Source organism: Otolemur garnettii, unplaced genomic scaffold (genome assembly GCF_000181295.1).
Source record: "Otolemur garnettii isolate 467f Iridium unplaced genomic scaffold, OtoGar3 scaffold00096, whole genome shotgun sequence".
Taxonomy (NCBI): Eukaryota; Metazoa; Chordata; class Mammalia; order Primates; family Galagidae; genus Otolemur; species Otolemur garnettii.
The window spans coordinates 7,893,065-7,907,031 of NW_003852491.1; the positions used below are offsets into that span (position 1 = coordinate 7,893,065).

The following is a 13,967-nucleotide window of genomic DNA, read 5'->3' on the forward strand; positions in this document are numbered from 1 at the left end:
GGTTGAGCTATAGGCGCCGAGCCTGTATCTTTTTCCAACCTTGAACAAGGGAAAGTTTCTTCAGCCTTCAAAAATGGGGTGACCGCTGTTAGACTAGCTCATGTGAGCAGCACAGGGATGGCTGTTAATTCCAGGCTCACAATCCTGATGTCAGGCTACCAGGGAGGCCGCTCTAGCTCTGCTCCGTTAAAGTGAGGGCAATACCCATGAAAACCGGCACGTCTAGGCTTCCTCAGGCACCAGGATCGCTTGAGTCACCACATCAGGAAAGTCCATCTTCTCTCCTCAACTCCACCGTGCAGCACTATTTCCACACAGAAAACCAGGCACACTAGCCTCAGCCAATGTAAACCTCCAGCTCTAGGCGGCGCCGTAGAGACGGACACACAAACCAATAAGCTCCTGCTACGTCATAGAGCCTACCCCCCCCCCGCCCGAGACTCCCACCCCACACACTGCTGACCCGGAACTGAAAGAAATAAACGGCGCCAGACTCCGGCATCACTTCCACCACCGGGATGGCTGCACAGGGAGCTGCGGCGGCGGTTGCAGCGGCAACAGGGGTCGCGGGGGAGGGGGAATCCGGGCCCGGGGAGAATGCAGCGGTCGAGGGGACGGCCCCATCCCCAGGCCGCGTCTCTCCGCCGACCCCGGCGCGCGGCGAGCCGGAAGTCACGGTGGAGATCGGAGAAACGTACCTGTGCCGGCGTCCGGATAGCACCTGGCGTGAGGGCGGCCCCAGGGCTAGGGGGTGGGCGTGGCCTGAAGACAGGTTCTCCAAGAGACTGGGGGCGGGGCGCATTGGGGGCGGGACTTTAGAAAAGAACTTGGAGTTGTGGGCAGTGAATTAATGTAAGCTATCCCCATCGGGTTACGCGGGGCCCTACCTACAAACCCACCAGTCAGGCAGTCCTCGAATTCGTCTTAACGTTTACAGAGCTCTGATTCCACCTCATGTTCCGTCCTAGGCTTAAATTTATTTTCTTGGTAACTCTGTCTCCTTACTCTTCTTTTCTGTCTTGCTACTTCAACTTCCGCTCATCTCCTACAGCCATCAGCAGAGAGGATCTTCCAGAAGACAACAGGCTTCCTATTCCTTTACGTTCTATTGCTTTCCCACATCTTCAAAATAAACCCCAAACTCCTGGGTGGGTGTGGTGGCTCACGCCTGTAACCTTAGCACTCTGGAAGGCTGAGGCGGGAGAATTGCTTGAGCTCAGGAGTTGGAGACCAGCCGGAACAAGAGCGAGACCCTGTTTCTACTAAAAGGAGAAAAACTAGCTGGGCGTTGTGGCCAGCGCCTGTAGTCCCAGCCACTCAGGAGCCTGAGGCAAGAAGATAACTTGAGCCCAAGAGTTTGAGGTTGCTGTGAGCTATGGCTATGGCACTCTACCAGGGCGACCAAGTGAGACTCTCTCAAAAAATAAACAAACGAAACCCCTCAAGCTCCTTAGAATGTGTGACCACTCCAGTTTCTAGCCACCTCTAGCAAAGGTCATTGCCAGACCAGAGCACACTGGGAACTCTAAACACCATATACCTTTTTACTGCGTGTGCCCTGCGTGTGAAACGTCTTTTGACCTCCCTGGTAGCCTGATACCAGGGTTGTGAGCCTGGAATTAACAGCTATCCCTTTGCTGCTCAGATGAACTAGTCTAACGGTGGTCAAAAGACCCTTTCTCCTTGTTCACCTGGCTTGTTCCTACTCATCCTTTTAGCTTTACTTTCTCTCTGATGCCATTCTTGACCCTGTAAGTCAAAGTAAATTGCTCCCTTCTTTGTGTTCCTGCTTCTTTTTTTCATAGTTCAGCCATAGTTTTTGTAGCATTATGTTGTAATTTTCTGTCTGTGTCTTAGCCTATCATACTGGGAACTTCTAGAGGGCAGGACTTATTGTGATTCATTGCTATGTCCTCTGTACTTAGCTAGCAACAACATAGCATAGGGCTAGACACGCAGTGATTGCCTTACTCATTTATTGAATGATCTACTAATTGTTAGGCACTGTACTAAAAATTTTGGAGGCATTAACTCACCCTCTGAGGTAGGCACTGTTATCCTTACTTTACACACAAAGAAATTGAGACTCAGAAAGTCAGAATAGCTTGCTCAATTACATATAGCTAGAAAGTGGGGAGCCAGAATTAAATATAAACTCAAGCTGTCTTAATTCAGACCTGGTCCTCATGACCTCTAAATAAATGAATGACTGAGTATGTATAGTAAAATGAGCATTGAAATTGGAGTCAGATTTAAACTCATTAAAATATTAGCTCTCATCACGTTTAAAAAATGACCCTGGATAAGCCTCAGTGTTTTCTCAGCTATAAAATAGGAATAACAGCATCAATCTAGTTCACTTCACAGAGTTGTGGCAGTGACTGAATAGAATGGCACATGTGAACAGGTGAGGTTAGCTTAGGTGTGGCCCTGGAATTTGGAAACTGCTCCTCAGTGTGCTGGATTCCTGTAATTCCAGTCTTAACTTCCTTTCGATGATCCTATCTTTTCCCTTTATAGATTCTGCCGAAGTGATCCAGTCTCGAGTGAATGACCAGGAGGGCCGAGAAGAATTCTATGTACACTATGTGGGCTGTGAGTGGTTTGATACATTTGGGCCTGGGTTGGAGGGAGGGGGGTGGCTGGGCAGTACTCTCATGGCCCATCCTCACAGTTAACCGGCGACTGGATGAATGGGTAGACAAGAACCGACTGGCACTGACCAAGACAGTGAAGGATGCTGTGCAGAAGAACTCAGAGAAGTACCTGAGCGAGCTGGCTGAGCAGCCTGAGCGCAAGATCACTCGCAACCAAAAACGCAAGCATGATGAGATCAACCACGTGCAGAAGGTCCGCATCCCCTCCCTTTCTCAGTACCTAGGAGGCCCAGCTGCCTCCACCAACTCATTTGAGCCTCTGGGGCTCCATTGCCAAAACCACAACAACTCTCATTTCTTAAGTTCCTGTAGTATGTTAGGAACTTTATCCACCTTTTGTTTACTTTTCATAGTTAAGAAAACTAAGACTGAGAGAGGGTAAGAGCCTGGATATGGTGTCACTGAGAGGAGATGGCACAGCTGGCACTGGAACTCAGGCCTCCTGTCCAATAGCCTCTGTCTCCTATTGGCTGTGTCAAATAGAGAAAATGACCTGAAGTATAAAGGGAAGGAGGAGATTGAAGGATATTGGGCACTTGCTATTGCCAAGGACCATGCTAAGTGCTGTACATATTCCCCCTAACAGTTCAGCAGCACAGGAATAATTATTTCTTTTTGTAGATGAGGAAGCAGACTTGGGGAATTTAAGTAGCACATCTAAGGTCACACAGCTAGTAAAAGGGTGGGCTGGAATTAGAATGATGCCAAACATTTATTGGCCTGTGAGCCAAAGTACATGTATTAGGTTAAGTGTTTTAATACATGATCTCCTGACATTTCACAGAAACCCTGTGAGGTAAGTGTTATCCTCAGTGTAGGAGGTACAGATAGATTTGGAAATCAAGTTAGGTGGCCACCCACAGTGGCTCATGCCTATAATCCTAAGCACTCTTGGAGGCTGAGGCAGGTGGATCACCTGAGCTCAGGAGTTTAAGACCAGCTGGAGCAAGGTGAGACCCCGTTGTTTACTGAACATAGAAAAACTAGCCAGGCATTGTGGTGGATGCCTATAGTCCCAGCTACTTGGAAAGCGGAGGCAAGATGATTGTTTGAGCACCAGAGTTTGAAGTTGCTTTGAGCTAGGATGCCACAGCACTCTACCCAGAGCAACTGAATGAGACTGTGTCTCAAGAGAAAGAAACCAAGGTGGCACCTGTGGCTCAGTGGGTAGGATGCCAGCCCCATATATCAAGGGTTCAAACCAAGCCCCAGCCAAACTGCAACAAAAACATAGCCAGACATTGTGGCAGGCGCCTATAGTCGCAGCTACTTGGGAGGCTGAGGCAAGAAAATCGTCTAAGCCCAGGAGTTGGTAGTTGCTGTGAACTGTGTGATGCCATGGCACTCTACTGAGGGCGATAAAGTAAAACTCTGTCTCTACAAAAACAAAAAGAAAGAAACCAATGGCTTGATGCCTGTAGCACAGTGGTTACGGTACCAGCCACATGCACCAAGGCTGACAGTTTGAACCTGGCCCAGGCCAGCTAAACAACAGTGACAACGGCAACAAAAAAATAGCTGGGCGTGTGGTAGGTGCCTGTAGTCCCAGCACCTGGGAGGCTGAGGAAAGGGAATCTCTTAAGCCCAAGAGGTTGAGGTTGCTGTGAGCTGTGACACTATGGCACTCTACCAAGGGTGACATAGTGAGACTGTCTCAATAAATAAATAAATAAATAAACCAAGTCATGAACTAGATTGTCCTACTTCAGGACTTGAGGCCTTATCTATGATTTTGGCTGTTTTTTTTTTTTTCCTCTTTTTTTTTTGCAGTTTTTGGCCAGGGCTGTGTTTGAACCCACCACCTCTGGCATATGGGGCCGGCGCCCTACTCCTTTGAGCCACAGGCGCTACCCTGTGTTTTTGTTTTCTAACTTAAAAAAAATTGATATATAATAGTTATACTTTTTTTTGTTTTGAGACAGAGTCTCACTTTGTTGCCCTGGGTAGAGTGTGTGGCATCATAGCTTATAGCAACTCAGATTCTTGGGCTCAAGCAATCCCCTTGCCTCAGCCTCCTGAGTAGCTGGGAATACAGGTATCCACCACAACACCCAGCTAATTTTTTGAAACAGAGTCTCACTCTGTCGCTGTGCTGTCATAGCTCACAGCAACCTCAAACTCTTGGGCTCATACGATCTTCCTACATCAGCCTCCAGTGTAGTTGGGACTACAGGTGCCTACCACAAATGCCCAGCTAATTTTTCTATTTTTAGTAGCAACAGAGTCTCGATTTTGCTCAAGCTGGTCTCAAACTCATGAGTTCAAGGGTTCCTCTTGCCTTGGTCTCCTATGATTACAGACATGAGCCCCTGTACCTAGCCAGTTATGCTTTTTTTTTTTTTGAGACAGAGCCTCAAGCTATCCCCCTGGGTAGAGTGTTGTGGCATCACAGCTCACAGCAACCTCCAACTCCTGGGCTCAAGCAAGTCTCCTGCCTTCGCCTCCCAAGTAGTTGGGACAACAGGCGCCTGCCACAACACCCGGCTATTTTTTGGTTGCAGCCATTGTTGTTTTCGCAGGCCCGGGCTGGATTCAAACCTGCCACCTTAGGTGTATGTGGCTGGTACCTTAGCCACTTGAGCCACAGGCACCGAGCCTGTTATGCATATTTTTAACCATGATTTTTACACATCTTAGAAACTGAGACCATTTATCTCCAAAACCTGGCTATCCCTGGGGTTATTTTCCTCCCACTCTGAGCCTCAGCTTCTTGGTTTATAAAATAGGAAACGTAGCCCAGTATAGGGTTTATCAGTGTCTCAAGGCATTCAGGCATTTGTTTGTTTCAGCCATAGCAATTTCATTCTTCTGAGCTTGTTGATTCAGGGGGTGTGACCAGCATTTAAATTTTAAAAATGAAAGAAGGAAATAAGAGAAAATATCAGAGTTCATTGCATTTTATTAAGGATAAATATTGTTCTGAGAAGCTTTTATTTCATATAAAAAATACATGTATATATACATATACACAAACACGTCAACTGGTTTGTAGTCCCATTGGTAGTTCCTCCTGCGGTTGTGATTAAAAAAATTTGAAGGGGCCGGGTTTAGTGGCTCATTCCTGTAATCCTAGCACTCTGGGGGACTGAGGTGGGTGGATTGCTTGAGCTCAGGAGTTCGAGACCAGCCTGAGCAAGAGTGAGACCCAGTCTTTAGAAAAATAACCTATAGTCCCAGCTATTTAAGAGGCTGAGACAAGAGGATCGCTTGAGCCCAGGAATTTGAGGTTGCTGGGATCTATGACACCATGGTACTCTGACCAGGGTGACCAAGTGAGACTCTGTCTCAAAAAAAAGGAAATATTCTATAGGTATATTATTCAGTACAGTAGCCATTAACCACATGTGGCAGTTGAACACTTGAGATGTGTTCAGTATGACTAAGAATTTAAAAATTTTAAATTGTGGTTGGTTGAGGTAGCTCATGGTTGTAATCCTAGCACTCTGGGAGGCAGAGGCAGGTGGATTGTTTGAGTTTGAGCTCAGGAGTTGGAGACCAGCCTGAGCAAGACCCCATATGAACTAAAAATAGAACAGCTAGCTGGGTGTCATTGTGGGTGTCTGTAATCCCAGCTACTGGGGAGGCTGAGGCAAGAGTTTGGCCTAATTCCAAGAGATTGAGGTTGTTGTGAGCTATGATGAAGCCACAGCATTCTACCTACGGTGATAAAGTGAGACTGTCTTAAACAAAAATTGTAATTAATTTAAATGTAAATAGCTACATGTGACAAGTAGCTACTCAATTGGACGACACAGGTCTAAGATTCTATTAGTTCCCTGACTGGCTTACACTAAACAAAGATGTACCTCTAAGCTGGCAGTCAGCAGGGTGGATGATAATGGACCAATTGTGATAAAATCGAAGGATAATAAAATAATTAGCCAGTTAACAATCATAAAATTTCTTCATAGTCTAATGTTCAATTGTAAATAAATTATAACATTGAAGAAAAGTAGTGTTTTTGTAGTGGTTTAGGGCAATTGCAGAAGAAGATTGTATTTTGTGAGAGTTGGGAAGTATGTTTTAATGAGCTCTGTTAGGAGGAAAAATCTTCGCTTATTTTTGCAGTAGTTAGGCTCAGAATTTGACAGACCAGGGGCCAGTGCCCAACACTGCTAAGTACAAGTTATATGACTTTGGGCAAGTGAGCTCATCTCTTTTCTGCTTCAGTTTCCTCTTTTGTACAATGGGGATGATGAGCACTTTTGTTTCAGAGGCTAATTATGAGTACTAAATGAAATATTTGTGGAGTTCATGGCACTTGAAATAAATGGCAGCTCAAGTAACTTCATCTCCCTGCTGTTTCCTGTTCTGTAAAGTTGAAATAAGAATGCTCTTTTTAGGGCAGTGCCTGTGGCTCAGTGGGTAGAGCACCAGCCCCATATGCCAAGGGTGGCGGGTTCCAGCCTGGCCCTGGCCAAACTGCAACAAAAAGAAATAGCCGGACTTTGTGGTGGGTGCTTGTGGTCCTAGCTGCTTGGGAGGCTGAGGCAGGAGAATCACCTAAGCCCGAGTTGGAGGTTGCTGTGAGCTGTGATGCCACAGCATTCTGAGGGCGATAAAGTGAGACTCTGTCTCTAAAAAAAGAATGCTCTGTCTAATGGTTACTGAAAGGATTAAATGAGGCCATATAGGCAAAGGCCTTTGTGGAACAATATTCTGGGTAAAATCGTGGCATCTTTCTCCCTTCTTAGCTATGGGAAAAGCCACAGTCTGTTCTGGTATAGGTCATAGACCTTGGGTCCTCCTCCACTGTCGGGCTGTACTTGTTTTTTCCTACAGAGTCTGACCTAGGAAGAGGATGTGCTTTGAGTGTGAAATAACTTTTTTTAGACTCAGCCTTCTAAGGACTTAAAAAATAGGGGAGACCTATTTTTCTCCCTGTTGGGAATAGTTGGAGGTTATTGTATTATTGATCACTTGTCTCCTGATTTGGGAAGGAGGGAGTATTTTCTGGACAGGAAGAATCTAGGTAGGCCTCCTGGAGGGGGTAGGAAGAATGTTGGACCTTGAAGGATGGGAAAGAGCACAACAAAAACAGTGACACATGATAGCTCACAAAGCTCTACTCTGTCATGGACTCACCTGACTCATGCTCTGTGCCAGGTTGAGTAAGCATTTTCTTGTGGCACTAAGAGAAAGAAGGGCATTCTCAAAGTAGAAGGAACTATTTGTATAAAACCATAAAGGCCAGAAAAATGGGGGGTGTTGATAGCAGTGTGAATTTGAGGGAGCTGAGACTGGAGGCAGGGAATCTAAGGAGGCCAAGTCACTTATACAAACTGTGATGGGGCAGTGACCATTTGGAGTCAGAGGAGAATTCCAGAGAGCAGCCAATTCCAGAGATGTCAAGAAGGTAGAGTTGACATATGCTCTATTAGGACTTGGCCACTAATTGATGCCAGGCAGAGAGAGAGAGAAGTCTTTTTTTGAGAAAGAACCTCAAGCAGTCCCCCTGGGTAGAGTGCTGTGACATCACAGCTCATAGCAACCTCCTACTCCTGGGCTTAAGTGAGTCTCCTTCCTCAGCCTCCCAAGTAGCTGGGACTACAGGTGCCCGCCACAACGCCCAGCTGTTTTTTGGTTGCAGCCATCATTGTTGTTTGGCGGGCCTGGGCTGGATTCGAACCTGCCACCTTAGGTGTATGTGGCTGGCGCCTTAGCCACTTAAGCCACAGGCGCTGAGCCAAGAGAGAGAAGTCTTAATAGCAGGGCCAGCTATTGGTCTTGGGCAGTTAAACCAAGGGTGATATTCCCAGTGAGATGGGGAACCCAGAAGGAGGAACAAAGGTTTGTGGGGAAGAATGTTGAGATGTTCTAGATATTTAGTCTGATGTTGTTCCTTTAGGAGGGACCTCTGGGAATAGTCCCATGGGTAGTCAGCTACCTGGGTCTGGTGCTCAGGAAAGGTTCAGGTACATTGGGTAGTTAATGGTCCGGGAAGACAAGATCCATTATTTCATCTGAGTCTCTCACAACAACTTCAGCAGAGCTTGATATTTGTTTACCATTACCTTGGTAAACAACTGAAGCTCTTAACAACCCAAGGCCTCCTCCTATAGTCTCATTCATCTGGTAAAAGTTCCAAACTTGGGCATCAGGGATGTTTGAGATACATGGATGGTCAGACAAATGGACGAGGAGCTTGGACCAGCCAGCTTCAGAAACAAGTAAAAGAAGTTAGCTATTTATCTGGTTATTTTTGTCGTTCAGGGGATGAGGCCTGGGAGATAGCAGGGAAACCATTGTGGGTTCTGGGTCAGGGGAGGAACAGCTTAATCACTTCTTTTTTTTTTTTGAGAGAGTCTTTGTCACCCTTGGTAAAGTGCCATGGCATCTTAGCTCACAGGAATCTCATGCTCTGGGTTTAAGTGATTCTCTTGCCTCAGCCTCCCAAGTAGCTGGGACTACAGGCGCCTGCCACAACACCTGGCTATTTTTAGAGACGGGATGGGTGGTCTCGAACTTGGGAGCTCAGGCAATCCACCTGCCTCAGCCTCCCATACTACTAGGATTATAGGTGTGAGCCACCATGCCTGACCATAGCCTGATCACTTCTATTCACCTCTATCCACTTCTGTTTCCCAGACTTATGCAGAGATGGATCCCACAACAGCAGCTTTGGAGAAGGAACATGAAGCGGTAAGCAGGGTCAGGGGCCTAACTGTCATTGCTCCCTCCTTCCTTCCTTGCTCCTTCCTTCCTTGTCTCTTCTACTACCCTACCTGCAGATCACCAAGGTGAAGTATGTGGACAAGATCCACATCGGGAACTACGAAATTGATGCCTGGTACTTCTCACCATTCCCTGAAGACTATGGGAAACAGCCCAAGCTCTGGCTCTGCGAATACTGCCTCAAGTACATGAAATATGAGAAGAGCTACCGCTTCCATTTGGTAAGGCTGGGCTGGGCTGGGCTATGCCGGGCCTGGTAAGAGAGGCAGGCATCAAGGCTGAGGGCAGCTGAGCCAGGTCCAGCACCAGGTTCAGAGCAATTGAGTGCAAGGAAGAGCTGCCCAAGGGTCACGAGATCTGGATTCCAGGCCTGGCTTTGCCACTGCTGGCAGGGTGACTTTGGCCAACTTGCTGCTCCTTTCCAGACTTCATTTTCCTCTTTCTTGGAATGGGGCCAATAATCTCTGCCTTTACTACCTGCTCAGGTCCCTTGCCCTTTATCACATGTTTACCAAGGCAATCTCATTGCCAGGCTCCTGGGTGGAAAAGAGGAAGCAAACAGAGCCCTTGAGCAATGGGACCTTAAGGTGTGGACAGATGGGAAGGATTGGTTCATGGGGGCTGCCAGGAATGGGGGGCACTCTCATCACTAGCACAGCAGACTGTTTCCCCAAGAGTGGAATGGGAATCTGAGGTAAATATATACGGTTTAGAAAGCCAGTGTCAGTGGCCAGGCTGATGTCGACGTGAAACCATCTCGCCGTGTAATATTTGAACAAGTTGCTTAGCCTCTCCATGCCTTGGTAAAATAGGATGTCTCCTAAGGTTTCTGGGAGGATTACACAATATAGGTGAAGTACTGAGTAGGGGAAACAGAGGCAGAGACTTGCTCCAGGTCACACAGTGATGGGGTATCTGGGCACCAAGGAGAGAACCTATGGGTCTGAAGCCTCTGTTCCCCTTCACCACCCACTAGGGACAGTGTCAGTGGCGGCAACCCCCAGGGAAGGAGATTTATCGCAAGAGCAACATCTCTGTGTATGAGGTGGATGGCAAAGATCACAAGGTGAGCTGGTAGCCAAGGGGCTTTGGGCAGGGATGGGAGAAGCATTAAGCACCTCCTAGAAAAGGCAAGGCCAGCCTTAAGGTAAGCATCTATAAGAAAAAGACCTGTGATGCTGCCTTGCCTAGCATAGCACTTGGCTTGTGGTTTGTGCATGGTTAACTCTTTGCTTGGCAGTGTCAGCCTCAGGCCAGTTTCCCTTATATCCCTGAGAACTTTTCATCTGTTGGGGTTAGTTCTAGCTTGGGTAGTTCTGAAACCCAGAGAGGATATTGTCTAGCCTGAGGCTGCTGTTAAAAGAGCTTTCCCCTTGTGTTTGAAGGAGAGGTGTTTGTTTTTGCCTGGGAGGGGACTGCTTTGTGTGAGATTTACTGCCTTGAGAGCTCTGTAGCTTGTGAGAGCTGAGTTCCTTGTTCTTCAAGGAATGATTTCAGTGGGGCAGGGTGGGGCCTTTGGAGCCTGCTTTGCCATTGTTGAGAACTTGACCTTTACTTGGTCAGTCTGGGTAGGTCTCACCAAGTGTCTGGCTGTCGAAGGCAGGCCTTGCAGTGTCACTTGTCACTTCCTTATTGACCACAGACAATTTACTTAACATTTTTCATTCCTGTTTCCTTGTCCCTGTGATAGGAGTCATAGTATTTACCTAATTGTGTTGGTGGAATAAATGAGACAGCAAACGTCAGTACTTAGCCTGGCATCTAGTAGGCACTTAGTAAACAATGGCTTTGGTTATTATCGGTGACCTGCCGAGGCTCAGTTGGCCTTGTACTTGGTGAACACTCACTCTGAGCCCAGCACTCGCCTGCTGCTCTGCCTTCTTGAGCATGAACAGGTGAAATGGCAGAAAGGGCTCTTGCTAGAGATGTGGGATAAGCCTCTACCCTCTGCCAGCTTGAGGCCTTAGGCAAGCACGTCCTCTCCTAGAGCTTCAGTTTTCTCCAAAGTAAAATGGGGCTAGCAGTGCTGGGCTCATACAATTGCAGGTCAAAGAGGGAGTCAATATGAAAGGGTGTCCTAAACCAGAGAGCTCCTTAATCTGTCATGAAGCCAAACTTAGGGTTCCATTTGTCTCTCCTGGCTCTGGTTGGTCTCTGGGTCTATAGCCAGGAAACTGGTGAGGTTCAGCCAAGGATGGTAGCTGAGCTGGCAGACAGAGCTCAAGCTTTGGAGTCAGCTTCAAGGCTATTCCATTCAGCAAACATTTACCAAGCACTCAGCTTCTTGCTTAGCCTTGTGCTAGGTGCTAGGGGATATAGCTTTAAACTAGACAGAACTCATATACCAATTTGAATTCCTGCCTGACACTCACCAGCTTGGGACTTTGGGCAAGCCACTTATCTCCTCAGATGCTCAGTTTCCTGATTGGAAACTTAAGAGGTAATGTCTGTGGATGTTGAACAGATTATGCATGTTCAACAGGCTCCTGGCCTGTATTTAGCACTCAGCAGTGATAACCATGACCAGTCCTGCTCTGTCTTTATCTCCCAGATTGCTACTAGCTCTCTGATTTCCAGTTTCCCTCTCCATCAAAAATGGATTCACGCCTGTAATCCCAGCACTCTGGGAGGCCAAGGCAGGTGGATTGCCTGAGCTCACAAGTTCAAGACCAGCCTGAGCCAAAGCGAGACCCCCCCCCCCCGTCTCTAAAGAATAGGCACATGTTGTGGCAGGCACCTGTAGTCCCAGCTACTTGGGAGGCTGAGACAAGAGGATCCCTTGAGCCCAAGGATTTGAGGTTGCTGTGAGTTGTGGTGCTACAGCACTCTACTGAGGGGGACAGTGAGACTCTGTCTCAGAAAAAAAAAAAAAAAGGATTTCTTCCTGTTCTAAATACTACTGTTCTGGTGAGGAGCTCTCTTCCTACTGGCCTGGCACTTGCAGAGCAGGGTGACAGCTCATGCCCAAGTTGAGTGAGGGAGTCATAGGAGTTGTACTTGCTCCCTGAGCCTATTTCTACCTCCTTCACCCCTCAGATTTACTGTCAGAACCTGTGTCTGCTGGCTAAGCTCTTCCTGGACCACAAGACGTTGTACTTTGACGTGGAGCCTTTCGTCTTTTACATCTTGACTGAGGTGGACAGGCAAGGGGCCCACATCGTTGGCTACTTTTCTAAGGTGCTGGGTCAGAAGCTCAGGTTTGGGGAAGTGGGGGGTGTAAACTGGAAAAGGGGCTGAGCCTCCCTGGAGGTCCTGAGCAGCTACCCTCTGCAGGAGAAGGAATCTCCAGATGGAAACAATGTGGCCTGCATCCTCACCTTGCCCCCCTACCAGCGCCGCGGCTATGGAAAATTCCTCATTGCTTTCAGTGAGTGGTTGGTTCCTGGCATGTCTAGGAAGGGGACACCTGTAGTGGCAAGGGTACCAGGGTGGGGTGGATCCTGAGGTCCTCTTTCTACCACTGGCAGGTTATGAGCTCTCCAAGCTAGAAAGCACAGTGGGCTCCCCAGAGAAGCCACTGTCTGACCTAGGGAAACTTAGTTACCGCAGCTATTGGTCATGGGTCCTGCTGGAGATCCTGCGAGACTTCCGTGGCACACTATCCATCAAGGACCTTAGGTGAGGGCCCTGAGCTCCAGCCATGTCCAAGGCAAACTGTCCATCAAAGACCTTGGGAGGGAGGTATCCCAGAACCCTCAAGGGCTCTCCTAAGATTGGCTATGATCTTATATCCTTGTCCCCTTTTGCTCTCCCAACCAGACCCCACAGGGGTACTATCTCCAACATCTGTTCTAATCCCTTTCTGCAGCCAGATGACCAGTATCACCCAGAATGACATCATCAGTACCCTACAGTCACTCAATATGGTCAAGTACTGGAAAGGCCAGCACGTGATCTGTGTCACACCCAAGCTGGTAGAGGAACACCTTAAAAGTGCCCAGTATAAGAAACCACCCATCACAGGTGGGTGGGTGGGGGCTTCTTCGTGCATGGGGGGTATGGGGGCTAGATGTAAGGCCTGCTGAGAGCAAAGGCCTCCTTTTTTGCTGTCATATCCCAAACCAGTCAGACCTGCTCCTCAGATAGAGCCTGGGGCAGACTGCTCATTTCTGGGCTTCCCTGCTCACCTTCCCCCCACTCAGTCTGCCCTTTTGTTCTTACCTGGAGGTGAAACCTGGCCTGGGCCCAGAGCTGAGCAGCCAGGTACAGGCCTGGCTGGAGGCCCAGCCCTGCCTTTCATATCTCTTTTCCCCACAGTGGATTCTGTCTGCCTCAAGTGGGCACCCCCCAAGCACAAGCAAGTCAAACTCTCCAAGAAGTGAACAGCCTTTGCTTCTCCCGCTGGACCCCAGCCTCTTCATCCCCTAGCCTGTAAATATGTACAGACCTATTTCATCATTTTTTTAATAAAGTAAATTCCGGTGGTGGCTCTGGACTTTGGAGGTAGGAGGGAGAGGCCAAAAGCTGATGTTCTTTATTTCACTTCTCTCTCTCTCTCTCACACACACACACAGCCAGTTGGTGCTTAAAACATTTTACTCCTTGCTCCTTTTATCCCTCACCCCAGATCTAAGCCCCAGCCCAGTACCGGTGGGGGCTCAGTCCTCCGGATTCCAGGAGTCAGGGCTCAAGGGG

The 13,967-nt window shown here is 48.0% G+C and overlaps 1 protein-coding gene across 1 annotated transcript; it reads left to right on the forward strand.

The window, feature by feature from the left end:
- The first annotated feature begins 502 nt into the window (after positions 1-502).
- On the forward strand, positions 503-13,793 carry KAT8 (lysine acetyltransferase 8). The gene is made up of 11 exons (XM_003795833.3): positions 503-726; positions 2,521-2,595; positions 2,675-2,850; positions 9,246-9,299; positions 9,389-9,553; positions 10,309-10,398; positions 12,369-12,509; positions 12,606-12,699; positions 12,800-12,950; positions 13,141-13,295; positions 13,590-13,793. Exons 1-11 carry the CDS (start codon positions 519-521, stop codon positions 13,652-13,654), a joined length of 1,374 nt encoding a protein of 457 aa, XP_003795881.1. The 5' UTR covers positions 503-518; the 3' UTR covers positions 13,655-13,793.
- The last annotated feature ends 174 nt before the right edge of the window (positions 13,794-13,967 follow it).

Bases quoted from the DNA above. Each gene is read 5' to 3' on its own strand.
- KAT8 (XM_003795833.3), top strand. From the start codon at position 519: ATGGCTGCACAGGGAGCTGCGGCGGCGGTTGCAGCGGCAACAGGGGTC. The intron at 9,554-10,308 runs GTAAGGCTGGGC...ACCACCCACTAG, and splicing joins AGAGCTACCGCTTCCATTTG to GGACAGTGTCAGTGGCGGCA. The intron at 12,951-13,140 runs GTGAGGGCCCTG...CCCTTTCTGCAG, and splicing joins CTATCCATCAAGGACCTTAG to CCAGATGACCAGTATCACCC.